This window comes from Garra rufa, chromosome 14 (genome assembly GCF_049309525.1).
Source record: "Garra rufa chromosome 14, GarRuf1.0, whole genome shotgun sequence".
Lineage (NCBI taxonomy): Eukaryota > Metazoa > Chordata > Actinopteri > Cypriniformes > Cyprinidae > Garra > Garra rufa.
The window spans coordinates 12,083,903-12,107,293 of record NC_133374.1 but is presented as its reverse complement, the minus strand read 5'-3'; the positions used below and the strand labels follow the sequence as shown (position 1 = coordinate 12,107,293).

The window sequence follows — 23,391 nt, the reverse complement described above, 5'->3', positions numbered from 1 at the left end:
AAACACTGTTTTGGTAGTGACATGAAAATGCAAGAGACATTTTTTTAGCATGAAGTTATAAACTAAGTTTTTTTTTTTTTTTAACTTCACTTTTGTACAAAATCAAATCAAAATCAAAATCAAAAAGATTTTTTAATTTTTAAAAACAATAATGGAATAAAATGTTAAATTTATCATAAGTTGAAAATCAGGTGTTAGGGTTCGGGACAGCCACTCCCCAACTAAAAGTACCAAATAAATGATGATTTTATATATATTAAGCTTACTGATAATTTAAATATCATTGTGGGTTTCAATAGATAATAGAAGGAACTTGGTAAACATCTAAGATCTGAATTCTTAAATGCTTTTTAAATGTGTTTTTTAGTTTTGGGACAGCAGTTTGCACAAATTCGGTAGCATGGCCCATATACGATAACACTAACAGGACTGATATGCAGTAATTTCAAACAAAGTCTGATTTCTGAGTTCATGAACATTTTGACCAAGAAATTTCAGTGCCTAATTAGTATTAAATATCAAGCGTACCCAACACATGCTGCCACAGTACAGATCTTTTAGTTTAACACTGCGGTACAATATCAAAGGAGAAGCGCTCCGGCCTGGAGTTGTCAGCAGGGATCTTTCAAGACCAGACAAGAAAAAACAGACTTTTTGGACTTTTCCTCCCGCAGTGCACTTGTGCCAGCTGAAATGATGAGGAAAATGTAAAAACAATTAGACATGGAGAGAAGGGGAATATTTGGAGAACGAGAAACGACTCCTGGAACGTAAATCCGACACTAAGCGGAGGGTATAGCCAAATACATTTGTGCCGTCAAAGGCAGACAAGTATGAAAAGAGACGTTGAGGTGGAGTACACTGCACCCTGACATCATTAAGGGTTATTTTAGAGTGATTTAAGGATCTGATCCCTTTCTATAGCTCTTATAATCCTTACAGTGCTGTGCAGATTCCTATAGAAACCTGCAGATACCTAAAACTTCATTAAACTCTTAGAAATTGTAACTGATGTAACTTAACAAAAAATAAACCACCTTAAAAGCTGCATCTAAATGCTTCTGTGTTGGTGAGACTGTATTGTAAATCTCAAGATGGACCAAATTTGGGCTAAACCAGGTATCTGGTTTCAAAAACGGGTGGATCTGGGCAGGTAGGAGAGTCTTTTTCTCTTTTCTAAGGAGCAGCTAATCTCCTCTCAGGTTTAGATTCCTCAGCTGGATGCTTTGAGGAGAAGGAAGTGAGGGGTGGGTAAACTGCTGGGCTCCCACACGAGGGATTAGAGCGGCTATATATCATTGTGACAAGCCTTTTCAGCGCATGACAGGCCACCAGGCCCTGTGTGCAAAGGAGATCTTGTGACACTTCCTGTCACTCACTGGCCACGCAGTGATAGGGCCAGAAATGACCTTTATCATACCGTCAGATCACCTTACTGACAACAAGACACATGTGAAAGGGATAGTTCACCCAAAAATGAAAATTTTGTCATTAATTACTCACCCTTATGTCATTTCAAACCCGTCTGACCATCGTTCATCTGTCCAAGATAAATTAAGATATTTTTGATGAAATCCGAGAGCTTTCTGACCCTGCTGCAAGGCCCAAAAAATATTAAGGACATTGTTAAAATAGTCCATGTGACATCAGTGGTTCAACATTAATTTTATGAAGCAATGACAACACTTTTTGTGTGCAAAGAAAACACTGTTGTGAATGTATAATCTATAATCTATAATCTATGTCTAATCTATCATCCATCCATCTATCCATCCATCCATCTATAATCTGTATATCTATGTCTAATCTATCTATCTATCTATCTATCTATCTATCTATCTATCTATCTATCTATCTATCTATCTATCTATCTATCTATCTATCTATCTATCTATCTATCTATCTATCTATCTATCTATCTATCCATCCATCCATCTATAATCTGTATATCCATGTCTAATCTATCATCCATCCATCCATCCATCTATCATCTGTCCATCCATTAATACATCCATAATTTGTATATCTATCTATCTATCTATCTATCTATCTATCTATCTATCTATCTATCTATCTATCTATCCATCAATCTATAATCTGTATATCTATGTCTAATCTATCATCCATGCATCCATCCATCTACAGTATCTATCCATCCATCCATCTATGTTATCTATCTATCTATAATCTGTATATCTATGTCTAATCTATCATCCATCCATCCATCCATCCATCCATCATCTGTCCATCCATTAATACATCCATAATTTGTATATCTATCTATCTATCTATCTATCTATCTATCTATCTATCTATCTATCTATCTATCTATCTATCTATCTATCTATCCATCTATCCATCAATCTATAATCTGTATATCTATGTCTAATCTATCATCCATGCATCCATCCATCTACAGTATCTATCCATCCATCCATCCATCCATCTGTTATCTATCTATCTATCTATCTATCTATCTATCTATCTATCTATCTATCTATCTCTATCCATCCATCTATAATCTGTATATCTGTCTATCTATCTATGTAATCTATCCATCCATCCATCTATATGTTATCTATCTATCTATCTATCTATCCATCCATCCATCTATAATCTGTATATCTATGTCTAATCTATCATCCATCTATCCATCCATCACCTATCCATCCATCCATCCATAATCTGTATATCTATGTCTAATCTATCATCCATCTATCCATCCATCATCTATCCATCTATCTATCTATAATCTGTATATCTGTCTAATCTATCATCCATCTATCCATCTGTCATCCATCCATCCATAATTTGTATATCTATCTATCCATCCATCCATCTATCTATCTATCTATCTATCTATCCATCTGTCCATTCATCCATCCATAATTTGTATATCTATCCATCCATCCATCCATGTGTAATCTATCTATCCATCTGTTCATCCATTAATCCATCCATCCATCCATAATCTATCTATCTATCTATCTATCTATCTATCTATCTATCTATCCATGTGTAATCTATCATCCATCTATCCATCCATCCATCTGTCCATCCATCCATCCATCCATAATTTGTATATCTATCTATCTATCTATCTATCTATCTATCTATCTATCTATCCATTCATCCATCCATCCATCCATCCATGTGTAATCTATCTATCCATCTGTCCATCCATTAATCCATCCATCCATCCATAATTTGTATATCTATCCATCCATCCATCCATCTATATATCTATCTATCCATCTGTGTAATCTATCTATCCATCTGTCCATCCATTAATCCATCCATCCATAATTTGTATATCTATCTATCTATCTATCTATCTATCTATCTATCCATCTGTCCATCCATTAATCCATCCATCCATAATTTGTATATCTATCTATCTATCTATCTATCTATCTATCCATCCATCCATGTGTAATCTATCTATCCATCTGTCCATCAATTAATCCATCCATAATTTGTATATCTATCCATCCATCCATCTATATATCTATCTATCCATCCATGTGTAATCTATCTATCCATCTGTTCATCCATTAATCCATCCATCCATCCATAATTTGTATATCTATCTATCTATCTATCCATAATTTGTATATCTATCTATCTATCTATCTATCTATCTATCTATCTATCTATCTATCTATCTATCTATCTATCCATGTGTAATCTATCATCCATCTATCCATCCATCTATCTATCCATCTGTCCATCCACCCATCCATAATTTGTATATCTATCTATCCATCCATCTATCTATCCATCCATGTGTAATCTATCTATCTATCTATCTATCTATCTATCTATCTATCTATCTATCTATCTATCTATCTATCTATCTATCTATCCATGTGTAATCTATCATCCATCTATCCATCCATCTATCTATCCATCTGTCCATCCACCCATCCATAATTTGTATATCTATCTATCCATCCATCTATCTATCCATCCATGTGTAATCTATCTATCCATCTGTCCATCCATTAATCCATCCATCCATCCATAATTTGTATATCTATCTATCTATCTATCTATCTATCTATCTATCTATCTATCTATCCATCTATCTATCTATCTATCTATCTATCTATCTATCTATCTATCCATGTGTAATCTATCATCCATCCATCCATCTATCCATCTGTCCATCCACCCATCCATAATTTGTATATCTATCTATCCATCCATCTATCTATCCATCCATGTGTAATCTATCTATCCATCTGTCCATCCATTAATCCATCCATCCATCCATCCATCTATCCATCTGTCCATCCACCCATCCATAATTTGTATATCTATCTATCCATCCATCTATCTATCCATCCATGTGTAATCTATCTATCCATCTGTCCATCCATTAATCCATCCATCCATCCATCCATAATTTGTATATCTATCTATCTATCTATCTATCTATCTATCTATCTATCTATTTATTTCATAACATTTACAGTACAAATCTGTGTGGCTATTACCGTCATGCTTCTCTCAGTCTGGATTTAATAAGGACAACTTTGCATATTACAAACATACCGTGGAAAGACCGAAAGAAATTATTTGTTTAACGAGGCCTGTCATTGTTTACATACAATGAATCACGCAAACATCTCTTTGCAATCTACGTGGAGGGTAATTAGCGAGAAATACTTAAACAACCCGGAGGTCCATAACACAGAGGATTCGGTCTCAACCTTCACTGAAAGACTGAAATCAAATCCATAAATGTAATGCGTCACTGAACAAACTGAAACACAATCAAGGTATGTAACATTCTTGAAACAGAAGTAAGAAAAAGCAAAAAATGTGTTTGATTAAAAAAAGACGCAGTTTTTAATAAAGACTGAATGTGTATTTATGAGAAGATGTTTACCAATCCTTATCTGATGCCAGTGCTCTCAAAACAACAAACCATCCACAAGTTAAGTGCGCCACATGTACAAACATCTGGCAAGGAAAAACAAACTCAAAGATTCTAATCAAAAAACAAACTATGAAGATTCTAATCAAACAATCCTGGAAGACTAGAGCGACAAAATCGTGTCGTGTCATCTTAAACTACATCTTCTTTAGTGCAGACTTTAGCCCTTAGAATTTATTTATATATTTTTCCAACCATGCCTTCAAGAAACAGAACTTTCTGTGAAATGAGCAATAGTGCTTTACTTTAGGTAATGTTCAAATTTAAGACCAATTTATGCAGAAATCTTTATTTACAGTATTTTTCATAATGCATCAACCTACAGTTGAAATCAAAAGTTTACATACAACTTGTAGAATCTGCAAAATGTTAATTATTTTACCAAAATAAAAGGGAATTCAAAATGCATGTTATTTTTTATTTAGTACTGACCTGAATAAGATATTTCACATATAGTCTACAAGAGAAAAAAAAATTGTTGAATTTATAAAAATGACCCTGTTCAAAAGTTTACATACATTTTTTGTTCATTTAGCGATAGTTGTTCATGAGTACCTGTTTGTCCTGAACAGTTAAACTGCCCACTGTTCTTCAGAAATCATTCAGGTCCCACAAATTTTTTGGTTTCTCAGCATTTTTGTGTATTTGAACCCTTTCCAACAATGACTGTATGATTTTGAGATCCATCTTTTCACACTGAGGACAACTGAGGAACTCATATGCAACTATTACAGAAGGTTTAAACGCTCACTGATGCTCCAGAAGGAAAAACAATGCATTAAGAGCTGGGGGTGAAAACTTTTGAACAGAATGAGGATGTGCACTTTTTTCTTATTTTGCCTAAATATCATTTTTTTTATTTAGTACTGTCCTTCAGAAGCTACAGAAGATACTTACATATTTTCCAGAAGACAAAATAAGTTCAATTTACCCTGATCTTCAAATTAAAAAAGTTTTCACCCCCAGCTCTTAATGCATTGTTTTTCCTTCTGAAGCATCAGTGAGCGTTTGAACCTTCTGTAAAAGTTGCATATGAGTCCCTCAGTTGTCCTCAGTGTGAAAAAATGGATCTCAAAAACAGTTCGAAAAGGTTTAAAACACAGAAATGCTGAAAAACCAAATCGTTTGTGGGACCTGAAGGGTTTTTCAAACAAAAACACAGCTGTGGATCATTCAGGTAACAACACAGTATTAAGAATCAACTGTGTGTAAACTTTTGAACAGGGTCATTTTTATCAATTCAACTATGATTTCCTCTTGTGGACTAATATGCAAATGTCTTTTATGTGAAATATCTTATTCAGGTCAGTACTAAATAACAGATAACATGCATTTTGTATGATCTCTCTTATTTTGGTCAAATAATTACATTTAGCAGATTCTGCAAGGTGTACATAAACTTTTGACTTCAACTGTATTTCATCTTAAAAGATCAATGCAACCTAAATTGCTTGTGATATAAGGCTTTTAAAGTTTCCCAGTGGTGATCATCGAAACCTGAATTTGACTGCATGAATGATGCCAGTGGAATAAATTCGGTATAGTATTAGGCAATGGAAAGTCTATATATTTAACCGTTGGCTCATCCAAAAACCCTCAGGCGTGACTAGCAGCAGAAAACGGCTGACGGTTTCACCGACATGCACTGCATCTCAAAAACGATCTGGATAAAATACCAAATTAGGAGGCATGACCTGTAATTGAAAAAACCTTATATCACAATCTGTATGAAGGTAGTTGGATGGGTCAGAACTCACGAAGCGAGTCTTGGCAACTATTTTGTGAAGCATGAATAAGCGCATCTGGGAGGAATTATCCTCATTATTACGGGACCTATGAGCGTGATTTATGCATGGTCTTTATCTGCACTTCCACTATCTCACAAAAATAAGCATTTTATCACGACGAACACATATTACAGTCACTCCCTCTGCTGTCTGAGCGATTTTAATGGGGGGCGCAGCCAGACAGGGCAAATTCACACATCATTCTCCGTGATTTTTTTCCCCCTGGAGCCACAATGACTAATATATAGTGAAGATTTTTTATTAATTCTCCAAAGGACGCATGTTTTAGACCTCCTGACCGCAATGAAACGAGGTTCCTCTTGGATGTTCCTAGACCTTTTATCCAGGCCAAATAAGGCTTAGATAAAGCTTTTAAACAAAGCTGTAATTTCAAATTTTATGTGAACTATCCCCTTTAACAGACATAATGATATCGAATTAAGAAAATTACCTTGGAGTGATCAATCTGAATTCCATAGAGCAGAACATTTCCCTGTATGACTTGAGAGGCCAGACTCCTGAAGACTGTTAAATTATCTGTCCTTTGGCTGTCACCAGACTGCTTTGTCATGTTCAGCTGTACCTGTCAACAAAAAGAATAAAAACATCTCTTCTTATCTATAACAGGGTTTCACAAACTGGAAGATTGTGAGGGAACAGCAGGGAGTTCATAAGTTTATGAAAAGCATAGCAATGACGCATGCAAAATTAAATAAAAAAGATTCTATATTTTTTTTTATCTTGTTTAAAACATATTTTGTGAATATGTTTACCTGCATCTCATGTTACCAGCAACTGACATGAAAGAAATTGTGTTGAAAGTGTTGATAAATTATCAAAATATTTAAATACTTTAAATCTAAACTTAAATAAATTCTTCAACATTTATTAATTTACATATGTAGCCAATAACTGACATCAGAGATCAACATGCAAATATGTTGTTAAATTATTGAAATATTGATTTGAAATTGAAAATTTAATTTATGAATAATACAAAAATAAAGCACTTACTAAAAAAGTAAAATATTTTGTTTACCTACAAAAGATGAAATACAATATTTTGTTTACCTGCAACTTAAATTTAAACTGAAATAAAAAATCATTAAAACGAAATAAACACTTATTAAAAAACTAAAGACTAAATATTTGGTTTACCTGCAACTGATGTAACCATTAACTGACATTAGAGAAATGTGAACAAGCAAATGTTTTGTTAAATTATTGAAATATTAACTGAAAATGTAAACTGAAACAAATAATTACAAAAATAAGTAATTATGAAATAAATAATTATTCAAACAAAAGTAAACATTTACTAAAAAAGATTAAATATTTTGTTAACCTGCAACTGAATTAAAGAAATGTGAACAAGTGAATGGTGTTGTTAAATTATTGAAATATTAACTGAAAAGCTAAACCAAAATAAATAATAAAAAAAGCAATTACAAAAAAGATAAAATACAGTATTTTGTTTACATGCAACTTAAAATCTAAACTGAAATAAATTATTAAAACAAAATTAAACACTTACTAAAAAATATTAAATATTGTGTTTAGCTGCAACTCATGTAACCATTAACTGACATCAGAGTAATGTGAACAAGTAAATGGTGTTAAATTATTGAAATATTGATTTTGAAAACTAAACCGAAATAGATAATTATTAAAACTAAATTAAAAACTTACTAAAAAGTTGATATATTTCGATTACCTGCATCTCATGTAAACATTATCTGACATTAGAGAAATGTGAACAAGTAAATTATGTTGTTAAATTATTGAAATACTGATTTGAAATATAAAATGTCATAAATGATTTTATTACAAATAATTAAAAAAAATAAAACAATTATTAAAATGATTAATTATTTTGTTTACCTGCATCTGTAACCTTTAACTGAGAGAGAAATGTGAACATGCAAATGTGTTATTAAATTATTAAAAACATTGACTAAAAAATCTAAACTGAAATAATTAAAAAATAAATAAAATGCTTACTAAACTAGATGTAATACAGTATTTTGTTTACCTGCCAACTTAAAATCTGAACCAAAATAAATAATTATTAAAACAATTGTTTTGTGAAATTATTGAAATATTGATTTGAAGTATAAAATGTAATAAATAAATAATTAAAAACAATGAAACACTTATTAAAAAGAAAATATTGATTTGAAGTATAAAATGTAATAAATAAATCATGAAAAACAATGAAGCACTTATTAAAAAGAAGAAATATTTTGTTTACCTGCATCTGTTACTGTAAACTGACATAGAAATGTGAATGTGTTGTTAAATTATTGAAATATTAACTAAAAATCTAAACTAAAATAAATAATTAAAAAATAAAACATATACTAAAAAAGATGAAATACAGTATTATTTTGTTTACCTGCAACTCAAAATATAAACTGAAATAAATAATTAAAATATTTACTAAAAAAGATTAAATATTTTGTTTACCTGCAACTCATAACAATTAACTGACATAGAAATGTGAACATGCGAATATGTTGTTACATTTAAATCTAAACTGAAATAAATGATAAAAATAAATAAAACACTAAAATATATTGAATACATTGTTTACCTGCATCTTAAAATATAAACAAATAAATATTAAAACAAAATGCTTACTAAAAAAGAAAAAAAGAATTTTGTTTACCTGCAACTCATTAACTGACATTACTAAAATGTGAACAAGCAAATGTGTTGTTTGTTACATTATTGAAATATTCATTTGAAATCTAAAATTTAACAAGCAAATAATAAAAAAAATAAAACACCTACTATGAAATATTTTGTCTACCTGCATCTCATGTAACCAATAACTGACAGAGAAATGTAAACGAATGTGCTGTTAAATTATTGAAATGTTGATTTGAAATCTAATTTAACTCATAAAAAAAAAAAATAAAAATAAATTATATATATATATATATATATATATATATATAACACACACACACACACACACACATATACACACACAGCACTTAGTAAAAAAGATAAAATGCAGCATTTTTGAAAATTAAAACCTGCAAGTTAAAATCTAAACTAAAATAAATAATTATTAAACCAAAGTAAAACACTAAAAAGAGATTTAATATTTTGTTTACCTGCATCTCATGTAACCATCAACTGACATTATAGAAATGTGAACAACAAGATGTGTTGTTAAATTACTGAAATATTGATTTAAAATCTAAAAAACACTTACTGAAAAGAGTAAATACTTTGTTTACCTGCCTATCGTTACTGGCACCAGAGTTATTAAAATCTTAAGGGGAACTTCAAGTAAATATTTTAGGTCAAAACAATTTAGGTTCCAAAAATAAAAAGGCAAATTCCTAATTAACAGGAATTAATAAACATTGACATACTTTTCTAATCATCTAAGTGACTCCTTTCATCCACATGAGAATTAATAATACCATAATAACCTGCACTTACTTCAACTAAATATTCCCTTTTCTAAAAAAAACCTTCGAATATAGCTGTGGGAAAGGCCCATTAATTTAAAAAATACCCCGTAGTACTCTCTCTTTAATAAACACTCAGCGCTCTCTGTGTGTTTGGACAGGTTGAGCACCCATGCAAAACTCCAAGAACGAGCTCTTAGCGAAAAGTTTCCATTGCAACTGACCCAACATCCACCAATCCGTTAAATTAATGCAATTTCTTTTTCCGTTCGCTTACATCACCGCTTCAGGAAGATGTGGCTTGTACGCATCCGAACCAAATAAAACAGGCCGTGCTCATTTTGCAAACTGCTTGAAGAAAAACATATTTCCAACAGAGGTCATACCCCCAGTATAAATTGGGAAATGCTGTTTACTCAGATTCTAATAAATTTCTTCATAGTTTCATAACAAAGTATCTCTGGAAGTACAAAAAAGGCAACTGAAAGACCAACAGGAAATGTAATAGCATGTTAAGCGGATCCAAATGTAATGTAAGCGTAAAAACAGGTCAAGCAAACCTCTGAACGGCTCTTTATAAAATAATCTTGAAGCACGGCTTGAGGTTTTACTCGCAATCACACGCTCTCTCAGCCACATGTGTTATCATCGCATCTGCGGTGATGATAAGAACAAAGCATCTGTGAATTCCAAACAACGGGTGAAAACATAATGATGGAGAGTAGAGGTTATCTAACAGGCCTTCGGAGGGAATGTTAAAGGAAGCACATATGGATTCTGGAAAGGCTGGATTCCCACACTGGGGTCAGATCCCTGGATTCAGACATCAAAACTGAGACTTTTGAAACACATTTATGAAATTAATCAAAGGGAGAGTGAAGATAGATTAAGACTAAGATGTTTTGAGGTACAACTACTGGACGAGAACCAGGAAACCAAACATCAATGTTTTTTTTCCTTATGTGACCCTGGACCACAAAACCAGTCATAAGGTTAAATTTTACAAAACTGAGATATATACATCCTATGAAAGCTCAATAAATAAGCTTTCTATTGATGTATGGTTTGTTAGGATAGGACAATATTTGGCTGAGATACATCTATTTGAAAATCTGAAATCTAAGGGTGCAAAAAATCTAAATACTGAGAAAATCACCTTTAAAGTTGTACAAATTAAGTTCTTAGCAATGCATATTACTAATCAAAAATGACATTTTGATAGGTTTACAGGAGGAATTTTACAAAAAATCTTCATGGAACATGATCTTTACTTAATTTCCTAATGATTTTTGACATAAAAGAAAAATCAATAATTTTGACCCATACAATGTATTTTTGACTATTGCTACAAATATACCCCAGCGACTTAAGACTGGTTTTGTGGTCCAGGGTCACATATGCCAACACCACAATCAAATAAATGTACTTTACAAAAGAAATACATAAACACAAAATAAAAACCAAGCAAACACAAAAATACGGCAGTTAAATTTACACAAGATTTTTTAAGTTAACATATGATAGAAATTTGAAAATGTTAACTGGTAAAATCTTACTAAACATGTCCCTGAGTGAGCGTACTTCTCAAAAAGGTTTTCTACGTGCATTAAAACTAAAGAAATCTCTTAAACTAACACTAAAAAGTTTAATGAGGTGTATGGAAACTTACCCATACAATAACTACTGGGTATAACCGAGCGTGATCAGTGTCCTCAAAACGTTTCACCATTTCTAGGATGCTCAAGAAGTTTGATCCAGTCGCCTAAAACAAAGACACAAATAATATTAATGTTAATGTAAATTTGTGAGGGGGCAACTGTGAATAATACAGACTTGCCCATATAAATAGGTTGCGTTAAGCTGAGCAATAACATATAAATATATATTTTTTATTTGTGTATTTTTCTTTTTTTAATTAATTTTAAGTCTGTTTTTATTTGTTTATTATTTATTTTTATTTATTAATTTTTCTCCAATGGGAAGTTATAGGACCTCTGATATAGACAGTTAAACCAAAAATTATTCAGACACCAGATATTTTTTTACTAGTGGGTGCAGGACACTATTGTTAATTTATGTAAGTGAGGATAGCAAAATAAAGTAAACTGTGACATATTATACACAAAAAATTGGACTACCAGTAAAACTGATACATATTTCTTTCCTTTCTATCAAGGTTATCTGACATTATCAAGATGAATTTGTTTTAACTCAGTTTAACTCTTGAGTTATTGTTATATTTTATTACCTTTTTCTAAACTATGGTGAATAAACTGTGATAATGTGTGAAATTCTGAAGATGTCTGAATAAATTTCGGTTTGACTGTAATTCATTTGGGATTATTTATAAAGATGAATTTGTTCTGACACAGTTTAACTCTGAGTATGTCATATGTGACCCTGGAACACAAAACCAGTCTTAAGTCGCTGGGGTATGTTTGTAGCAATAGCCAAAAATATATTGTATGGGTCAAAATTATTGATTTTTCTTTTATGCCAAAAATCATTAGGAAATTAAGTAAAGATCATGTTCCATGAAGATTTTTTGTAAAATTCCTACTGTAAACATATCAAAATGTAATTTTTGATTAGTAATATGCATTGTTAAGAACCTAATTTGAAGAACTTTAAAGGTGATTTTCTCAGCATTTTGATTTTTTTGCACCCTCAGATTCCAGGTTTTCAAATAGATGTATCTCGACCAAATATAGTCCTATCCTATTTATTGAGCTTTCATATGATGTATACATCTCAGTTTTGTAAAATTTAACCTTATGACTGGTTTTGTGGTCCAGGGTCACATATTTCATTTAAAATACTAATAAACTATAGTGAATAAACTGAGATAATGTGAAAAAGTTTTTAAGCTCATTAAGCTCATGTTTGTTTGATAAAAAATACTGAAAAAAATAATGCTGAGAAATATTATTACTACGTAAAATTAAGTTTTTCTATTTTAATAGAAATTAAAATCTAATTTATTTATGTGAATTCTCAGCATCATTACTCCATCATTCTAATATGCTGATTTATTATCAGTGTTGAAAACAGTTGTGCTATCTAATAATTGGTTGGAATCAAAATAAACAACAAAAACCCAGCTTTTATATTTTCCAACACTATACAATAGCGTTCAAAAGTTTGGGGTCAGTACATTTTTATTCGTTCTTTTTTTGAAAGAAATTAATACTTTTACTTAGCAAGGATGTGTTAAACTGATAAAAAGAGATCACAAAGACAGGTTGTTATAAAAGGTTTATATTTTGAATATATGTTGTTCTTTTTAACTTTTTATTCATTAAAGAATCCTGAAAAAAGTATTGCAGGTTCCAAAAAAAAATATTGGCAGCACAACTGTTTCCAGCATTAATAATAAATCAGCATATTAGAATGATTTCTGAAGGATCATGTGACACTAAAGACATGAGTAAATTTAATTTGGGATCATAGGAATATTTTATATTTTAAAGTAAATTTTATATTGTAATATTTTGCTAAATTACTGTTTTTTTCTGTATTTTTGATCAAATAAATGCAGCATTGATGAGCATAAGAGACTTATTTAAAAAATATGTCTTACTGATCCCAGACTTTAAAATGTCAGTGTATATATACACACACACACTGCTGCTTAAAAATTCAGGGTCAGTAAAAGCATTAACAATGTAACAAAACATTTCTATTTCAAATAAATGCTGTTCTTTTGAACTTGGTTCATCAAAGAATCCTGAAAAGCATCAAAATATTACAAAACAAAAATATTAAGCACAATACTAATATTATCACAACACTATCCTCAGCATATTATAATGATTCTGAAGGATCATGTGACACTAAAGACTGCAGTAAAGATGCTGAAATCTCAGCTTTGGATCACAGGAAATAAATGACATTTTAAAATATATTACAATATAAAACTTTTTTTAAATTAAAATAATATTTAACAATATTTCTGTATTTTTAGTCAAATAAATGCTGTTTTGCTGAGTATAAGAAACCACAACAGTGTTGTTTTTGACAACCATCTTAGATTTAGTCTTAGTCTTAGTCTTTTGGACTAAAATGCTTCTTAGTTTTAGTCAAATTTTAGTCACTTCTATATGTGATAGTTTTAGTCCAATTTTAGTCGACGAAAAGTCAAAAAGGTTTTAGTCTAGTTTTAGTCGACGAAATGTCAAAAAGGTTTTAATCTAGTTTTAGTCAAAAAAAGGGAAAAAGGTAGTCTTTTAACAAATTAATGTAGCTCAGTAAGTATTTTGCTGTTGGGTAGTGTCACTTATAAGTTCTGAAAATAGCAGACCTATAGTTCAACACAATGTGAGCTTCCGGATCGACTATTTTCACCAATAATTACAATAATGAAGGAATGTTTTAGAACATAAAAGACAAACAAGGATGGAATGCTAAAACGGCTTGCCATACTAGTACAGCAAAGAGTATTTAATGCTAAAACGGCTTGCCATAGCGTCAGATACTTTTTAAGTTTTAATTGGCATGCACAATAAGCGGAAATGTCATGCATTTTAAACGTCTGACGGACCACCCACTAACATTTTCGTCTATTCTCGTCTCGTCAACGAAAACTCACACACGTCTCGTCATGTTTTAGTCATCAACGAGCCATTTTTATCTCGTCATCGTCTCGTTATCGTCATGAAAAAAAGTGGCGTCAACGAAATGGCAAACACTGGACCACAACATTTTGAATGGTAGTGTGCATACCAAAATGAATCCAGATCAAATGTGTGTTTGCAAAAAAAGCTACTCAGCTATTAGTCAACACTACCCAATAAACTTAATAATGTCAGTAAAAAAGTAAAAGCATGTTATAGGGAGATCAGGTACGTTTTTTGGTTAAATATGATAAAGACAAAGATATTTCTTCAAAAATGCACAGATGAGTCACTCACAATAAGACCAGAAACATGCATTAAAAAGTCCAATTTGATTGATGTCAGCTTTAACAAGGTGCGTATGTGTGTATAGTTGACGTACAGATATGTGAATGAAGTTTCGGGTTTTGGACAGGTACTCCGCATTACTCTCCTTTCCACATGGAATGACGTCTGTCTCCGTCTGAGAAAAGACGAAAAGAGCCCAAACTCAATAAAACAAGACACAAAAATGTATTTATTAAATCTAATGATTCATCCCTTTTCATTAAAAGCAACACAACCACAGATGCTCTGCATATGAAATCATATTAAAGTCCACATATTAAATCATATCCCGTCCCTGGCCTTGTCAAATATCTTGTACAGAGATGAAATAAACAGAAACAAACAGAAGTGTTTGGCACGGTCCCGACCTTGACGAGAAAACTGGAAATATGAAATTGTTATTGGAAACACATGCAAGGACTTATTCGCTCTTGAAAGATAACCAACCGCGGCTTTAGGCGAAAACCAGCTCGCTCCGAACTGTGGATTTACGAGATCGTTTCGACATCTGAACCAGGATGGGCTGTTGAGCCCACACGAGATGCTGTTCGCAGGTTACTTGAATGGTGGCGAAGCAAGAATAACTGACCAAAACCAAAAAACAAACACACTTGGTCCTCATTAGATATTAGTCAGATCACACAAACAAAAAAAAATCGGTAATGCTTTCATTTGCACAAACAAACAAACTCTTCGAAAACAAAAATGTCTTTTTACCAGGCAAGAAGTTCGATTTTAACCGCAGTTACGTGTTGGGAATCGTGTCGGCTCATGTTGTGGCTTAATCCGAGGTTGAAGTAGGAATACATTACAGTCAAGAGTTACGCAGTATCACTGAAATGCCAGGATTACATGCAGTCAATGGAATTTTAGAGTCTCCAAGTGGATTTTCTTTCGTGTGAGATTTACTTATGTAGCTTAAAATGATATATACACTACCTACACGCTCTCACTACTAAATTATCTCAAAATCCCACAGCTGAGGAATGCGAATATCGCTCTCAGTCATGCCACGTTCGAGATCCGCACCTTATGGCGTACGGATTTGGCCTCTAATCCTCTGTTTCCAAGCAAAAGTCATTCGCCCCTAGTGAACCTGAGCCTTTGATGAAAGTAGACGGACACCCGTTCCAGTTCTTATCAGTGGCATACATGGATGTAATTATTACATCTCGCTAAAAGGAGCATCTTATCGCTCTCTGTTGTCCTTTATAAGCAAAACGCGCATCTAGAGCCAATCGTACCACCTGCACGTCTGGAGCGGTCCCAACTTGGAGTTTCACTTCGCTGTAATGGGGATTAGATTTACAAATGGCACTGGGACAAATTTGATTCCTCATCTGTAATCTCCTGCTTCTCTTTCATCTCCCTCGAGTCGCAGGAACAGCTCGGGAGAACTGACCCCGGCCGGGACCTGGGGGAGCGGCAACGTCTGGAACCAATCAGCCGTACGGGACGCTGGGTGCTCTCAAGTTTGCAACATTATCAAGAGGAGGACATGTGCTTGATGAAGAACTTGGAACGGCTACAAAGGAGGATGGGCTTCTGGAGTCTGAATAAAAGATGTAGTATTTCCTTTTTGTCAGTGCATTGGAAGATAGATCTCCTACAATGTGAAACCATGTCTTGTGTTGGACTGGCTCCAAAAATCAGTGCGGAATAAATGGGAAAGGTGGTCACACTTGTCTAAGACACCTTATCCATTTCAGCATGTACATACATTGGTACGGCTAGGTTATCGTTCTCACCATCTGTTAGATCTCATTGAGTTTCAGGACAGGTGAAAGCTTGGGTGTTGGAGTGGGTGAGTAGGAAATTGAGGTAAAGGGAGTTGAGATGCAGACTGACAGCTTTAAACATTTAAATATGCAACGCATTTCTAAGCAATGACTATTTTAAGTAAACCGTAAGACGAAGGATGTCATCTTTAACATACCATGTTCAGGTTTTTCTGAAGCGTTTTGGCCAGCTCGACAGCTTCTGCTTCAGCTCCTGCGATGATACATGCTGACGTCGAAAGAGTCTCTGAAGAGAGAATGAAAATATTGTTTGAAGACTAAACGGATAATAAAGTGCAAGAGTGTATAAAATAAAATAAAAAAATTAAAAAGATATACAATAATAAAATTAAATTAAAGAAAAGAAAAGACATGAAATAAACGAAATAAAATAAAAAAAATAATTAAATAAAAGATATACAATAAAGACAAATAAAAATAAATTACATAAATATAATGAAATAAAATTCATTAAAATATAATACAATCATAAAATAAATTGAATTAAATAAAATACAATAAAATAATGAAATAACAAGAAAAAGTGAAATAAAAAGAAATTAAATAAAATAAAAAATTAAAACAAAATGAAATAGTAAGAAAAATAAAATGAAATAGATATGAGAAAATAAAAAGGAAATAAAATAAAAAATAATACAATTAAAAAATTTACAAAAAAATAAAAAAAATCAAATCAAATCAAATGAAAAAATGAAATAAATACAATAAAATAAAATAGAATAAAAAGGAAATGAAAACAAAATGAAATAGTAAGAAAAATTTAAGGAAATATGATGAAAAAATGAAGAAATGAAAAAATAACAAAATAAAAAGAAATGAAATTATTAAATTAAAAAAAAAATGAAACAAAAAATGAAATAAATACAATAAAATAATGAAATGAAATAATACATTAAAAAGAAGTAAAAATAAAATGAAAAAAATTCAATATAAACAAATTAAATAAATATGATAAAATAAAATAAAAATTAATGAATAAAATTAAATAAATTAAATAAGAAATTAAATAAAATAACAAAATAAAAAGAAATAAAATAAAAAAAGTAAAACATTTAATAAAATAAAAGAAATATGATCAAAATAAAAATGTAATTAAATAAAACAAAATATGTTTATGTAATAAAGACAAAAAAATACTATTTTCACTTCAGCCAGGAAGTTCATAAGCTTCTATCATATTGAACGTTATCAAAGTGTCTTAGTAACAATCGTTGCATTTAAATTCATGAATAAGTGGCTTCATCAAAGGTAAAAGCAGGGGTATTGTGGACTAGGCAAAGGAAACTTACAGCCAGGGGAAAGTACAGCCAGTAGGATGCTTTATTGCAAGGACAGAACTCACAACGAGGTAGGAGACCCAATACTCAGCCAAGTTTAAAACATTTTAAGGCGATCTGTTGTTTTATTCCACGTAGGTTGGCATTTTAGAACTGGGTTGCAAGCCAACAGCAGCTTAGTGCACTGGCTGAACAGACAGGGTCATAATCTTAGTGCACGGAAACTTTACTAAAATCACGCACACATACAACTGAACCACCACATATTTATGGCAAAATACAAAGTTTTATCCAATTCTTCGATTGCTCTCCAAACCACAGAACTGGCCCTTTGCTGGGTCAACTCATACCTAACAGGTCATAATATGTTGTTTTTATAATTTCTCTTAAAAAGACTGTTTGTATAAATAGACAACATGTAGACGTCTTGAAATGGCGGTTAGCCTTTGTGGTTCACAATCTCTCTTTGTATATTTACATACAAGTTACTAACAGTTTGTTTTTGCCCAATGATCCTGACTGTGGAAAACTGTCTATTTTGACTTGCCCAGTTAAAAAGTATAATCAAACAACATCGAGTCTGCAATAACAACAGTGAATGGCAATACTGTATTCCCAGCAATGACTCAAATCAGTGGGCAGCAAAATATTTATTTCTCTACTGCACAACTTAAATACAATACCTTTAATAATAGCCTCCGCAGCTGCTAGATCTCGCTTGTATGTTACCTAAAAAAGCAAAGCACATAATCATACAGTGGTCCAAAAGTCTGAGACCACTAGGAAAAATACTTCTGTTGTATGTTTCGCTGATGCAGTACAAACCTTTTCATTACTGCTTAGTAAAATTTAGGCACTATAATTTTACATTTTTATATATCCCATATTTCTGCCACAATAATGCGGTTCAGTTAGCGTTACTACAGTAAATCCATGGTAAATCTGTGAAAAAGCCTTCTAACGTGATGGCTCGTGGCACAGGGAGAGCGTCAGGACTGTTTCGTCTGGCTTTAAACTAAATCAGAGACATTTGTGTTCACTGGCCACGTGATCAGCGAATAAACACACCTCTTCTTGCTGCGCTGCCATTTAAGACAAAATGATAATTGATCCATGTAACGCTGTTGACGCAGTTTCGTTACGCTTGAAAATGAAAATTACCCCATGATTTACTCACTCTCAAGCCATTCTAGTTGTATATGACTTTCTTCTTATTAAAGAGTTATATTAAAAAATGTCCTGGCTCTTCCAAGCTTTATAATGGCAGTGAATGGGTGTTGAGATTTTGAAGTGAAATAAAGTGCATTAATCCATCATAAAAAGTACTCCACACGGCTCCTTTGCACATCCTCTCCAAGTCATTAAGGTTTCGAGGCTGACATTTGGCAACTTGAACTTTCAGCTCACTACACAGATTTTCTATGGCAGGGATCCCCAAACTAAGGCCCGGGGGCCGAATGCGGCCCGCCCCCACATTTGGACCGGCCCTCTGAACAATGCCAGAGATATATTTTGAAAATGTAATTTTAAATATGTTTTACTTATATCATGTCGGTATTTGATAATAAAGGTTGGCTTTCAATCTAAAATTTCCCTTAGTTATTAACATAGCCTAATTATTTGTTAAATTCACCAACAGAATGGTACATTGCCATAATGTGTCATCGCGATCGTTCCTTGACACGTCTGTGTGTGGTGGCTCTTGATGCCTTGACCCCAGCCTCAGTCCATTGCTTATGAAGTTCACAAATTCTTGAATCGATTTTGCTTGACAAGCCTCTCAAGGCTGTGGTTCTCTCAGTTGGTTGTGCATCTTTTTCTTCCACACTTTTTTCTTCAACTCAACTTTCTGTTAACATGCTTGGATACAGCACTCTGTGAACAGCAGCTTCTTTGGCAATCAATGTTTGTGGCTTACCCTCCTTGTGAAGGGTGTCAATGATTGTCATCTGGACAACTGTCAGATCAGCAGTCTTCCCCATGATTGTGTAGCATAGAGAACCAGACTGAGAGACCATTTTGACGGCTCAGGAAACCTTTGCAGTTGTTTTGAGTTGATTGGCATATTCACCATATTCTAATTTATTGAGATAGCGAATTGGTGGGGTTTTGTTAAATGTGAGCCAAATCATCACAATTAAAAGAACCAAAGACTTAAACTACTTCACTCTGTGGGCATTAAATGTATTTAATAGACAAGTTTTACAATTTGAGTTGAATTACTGAAATAAATGAACTTTTCCATGACATTCTAATTTACTGAGAAGCACCTGTATATCTTTTGAAAAGAAATGATCATTTGTCTGTCTGGTGCATAAAAAAATAATAAACTATTCTAGCATTAAAAGGTATAATAAATACAGGTAAAATCATAATAAAATAATAATAATAATAATAGTAGTCAGTCCAGCCCATGGAATTTTCTTTTATAAACCGACCCGGCCTCCCATTAAAGAAAAGAAAATTATGTGGCCCGCTCAGAAAAAAGTTTGGGGACCCCTGTTCTATGGGATTAGGGCGTGGAGACTGGCTAGGCCACTCCAGGACCTTAATGTGTTTCTTCTTGAGCCATTCCTTGGTTGCCTTGGCTGTGTGTTTTGGCTCATTGTCATGCTGGAATACCCATCCACGACCCATTTTCTAGGAGGTTCTCACTCAAGGTTTTCGCCCCGTCCATCGTCCCTTTGATGCGGGGCAGTTGTCCTGTCCCCTTAGCAGAAAAACACCCCCAAAGCATAATGTTTCCGCCTCTATGTGTGACAGTGGGGATGGTGTTCTTAGGGTCATAGGCAGCATTCCTCCTCCTCCAAACACGGCGAGCTAAGTTGATGCCAAAGAGCTCGATTTTGGTCTCATCTGACTAAAACACTTTCACCCAGTTTTCCTCTGAATCATTCAGATTTTCACTGACAAACTTCAGACGGGTTTGTCTTGAGCAAGGGGACCTTGTGGGTGCTGCAGCATTTCAGTCCTTCTCAGCGTAGTGTGTTACCAATTGTTTTTTTGGTGACTATGGTCCCAGCTACCTTGAGATCACTGACAAGATCCTCCCTTGTAATTCTGGGCTGATTCCTCACCGTTCTCATGATCATTGAAACTCCACGAGGTGAGATCTTGCATGGAGCCCCAGACCCAGTAGATTGACAGTTATTTTGTGTTTTTTCCATTTGCGAACAATCGCACCAACTGTTGTCATCTTCTCAACGACCTGCTTGGCGATAGCCCATTCCAGCCTTGTGTAGGTCTACAATCTCCTCTCTGACATCCTTGGACAGCTCTTTGGTCTTGGCCATGGTGGAGAGTTTGGAATCTGATTGAATGACTGCTTCTGTGGACAGGTGTCTTTTATACAGGTAACAAACTGAGATTAGGAGCACTCCCTTTAAGAGAGTGCTCCTAATCTCAGGTTGTTACCTGTATAAAAGACACCTGGGAGCCAGAAATCTTGCTGACTGATTGGGGATCAAATACTTATTTCACTCATTAAAATGCAAATCAATTTATAACTTTGAAATGCGTTTTTCTGGATTTTTTAGTTAAAATTATAGACTGATCATTTCTTTTTTTCAGTGGGCAAATGTACAAAATCAGCAGGGGATCAAATTATTTTTTTCCCTCACTGTACATGTTGATATTTTTCTTATGCTGCGTTCACACCGCCCAAACCGTCATGCGTCAGTTGCGGCAAGATTACATGTAAAGTCAATGGTTGAGTCCGTCAGAGGTCCGTCAGAGGCTCTGCGTTGCGTTGTGTCCGTTGGATCCGTCAACTTTTCAAGCGTTACCTGCGTTTCAAGCGTCAACGCAGCCAACGCAAGCAACGCAGAAGTTCAGCTAGTTGAACTTTTGACGGACTTAACGCACTTGACGCAGTGCGTCAACCAATCAGAGCGTCTCACTGTAGCGACGTCACCACACGTATTTTGAATGAAGCGGGAGCAGAAAAGACAACAACATACAATTCTCTGCGATTGAAGACGGCTACAAACTTATTCTAGCCGTCTGCAATCGCAGATAATTGTATGATCCGTTCTCGTTGTTGTATAAAGACAGGAATGTAAAGGAACTTGCTTGGATGAAGATCGCTGAAGAGATCGGGTTGTCAAATCTTTTCTCAACGTAATTATTTCCCATTTCGTTAGCTAGCGAAACATGTTCATGAGAGGATTCCAAAATGTCCAGTCCCAATAGTTTGCCATGGTTTATTCAGGGGAAGTGTGCAGAAAACTAGATGCGTTGGGAGCGTTGCCTGACGTGTGCGGTGTGAACGCACCAAAAAGCAAGCGTTGCCAGCTTCAACGTACATGCGTCAAACTAGATGCGTTAGGTGCGTTGCCTGACGCAGACAAAGTGTGCGCTGTGAACGCACCATTAGACAAATGCATTGCTTCACTTCAGAATGCCTTTATTAACCCCCTGAAGCTGTGTCAGTACTTTTTATGATGGATGGATGCACTTTATTAGATTCACTGCCATTAGAAAGCTTGGAAGAGCCAGGACATTTTTTAATATAACTCCGATTGCATTCATCTGAAAGAATAAAGTCATATACACCTACATTCTAAAAAAAAATGCTGGGTTATTTTTTAACCCAAATGCTGGATTCAGCTTGTTAGGTATTTTTATTGGATTTTTTTCAAATATTTTTTTTACCCAGGTGCTGGGTAGATTTTGTAACTAAGCTGCTCGGTCATTTTTAATGCTGTCAATTTTTTCTACCTAACTTATAGGCTGGTTAAGCCTGTGAGCTGCTGAGTTGCAATCAGAGCATAGGCTTTTTACATCCTCTACAGGAGAGAGCAGTTTTCAGTGCCACTGATTTGGTGCACTTTTTCAGTGAAATAAAGATTTGTATACATTTTATTTCATTTATAAAGTCTTTACTGTGCTGTAAATTATATTATTTTACAGAGCGCAACATACAAGGACAAGATGTCAGTTAGCTGCGTCAGCAGTTGTCATTCGTTTCGCATGATGGAAACACCTTTTGCCTTGCATAACATAAACTGATTCTCTCTACTCTAATCTCAGTACTGTTTGTTTATGGGCAGGTTATGGAGTCAGTCGTGGCATCTTTCAGCTACAAGTGAAACATGAGGCGAAAGTCTGTGCAGGCCCGGAACAGATTTTAAACGCAAAAAACTAAACCAAATGCGATTTCAACTCATATTTGTCACCTCAGATTCAATTTCACCCACTCCAACCCCCCAAAGTTCGTCAA

At 33.7% G+C, this 23,391-nt stretch overlaps 1 protein-coding gene across 1 annotated transcript in view; it reads right to left on the bottom strand.

The window, feature by feature from the left end:
* The window catches only part of crppa (CDP-L-ribitol pyrophosphorylase A), a 51,446-nt gene that overhangs the window by 16,075 nt on the left and 11,980 nt on the right, over positions 1–23,391 (bottom strand). The window contains exons 5-9 of the mRNA XM_073818222.1: positions 18,854–18,899; positions 17,031–17,119; positions 15,150–15,230; positions 11,824–11,916; positions 7,181–7,312 (exon numbers count right to left, since the gene is read on the bottom strand). Coding sequence (XP_073674323.1) covers positions 7,181–7,312; positions 11,824–11,916; positions 15,150–15,230; positions 17,031–17,119; positions 18,854–18,899 — 441 coding nt within the window. The remainder of the gene's footprint in view (positions 1–7,180; positions 7,313–11,823; positions 11,917–15,149; positions 15,231–17,030; positions 17,120–18,853; positions 18,900–23,391) is intronic.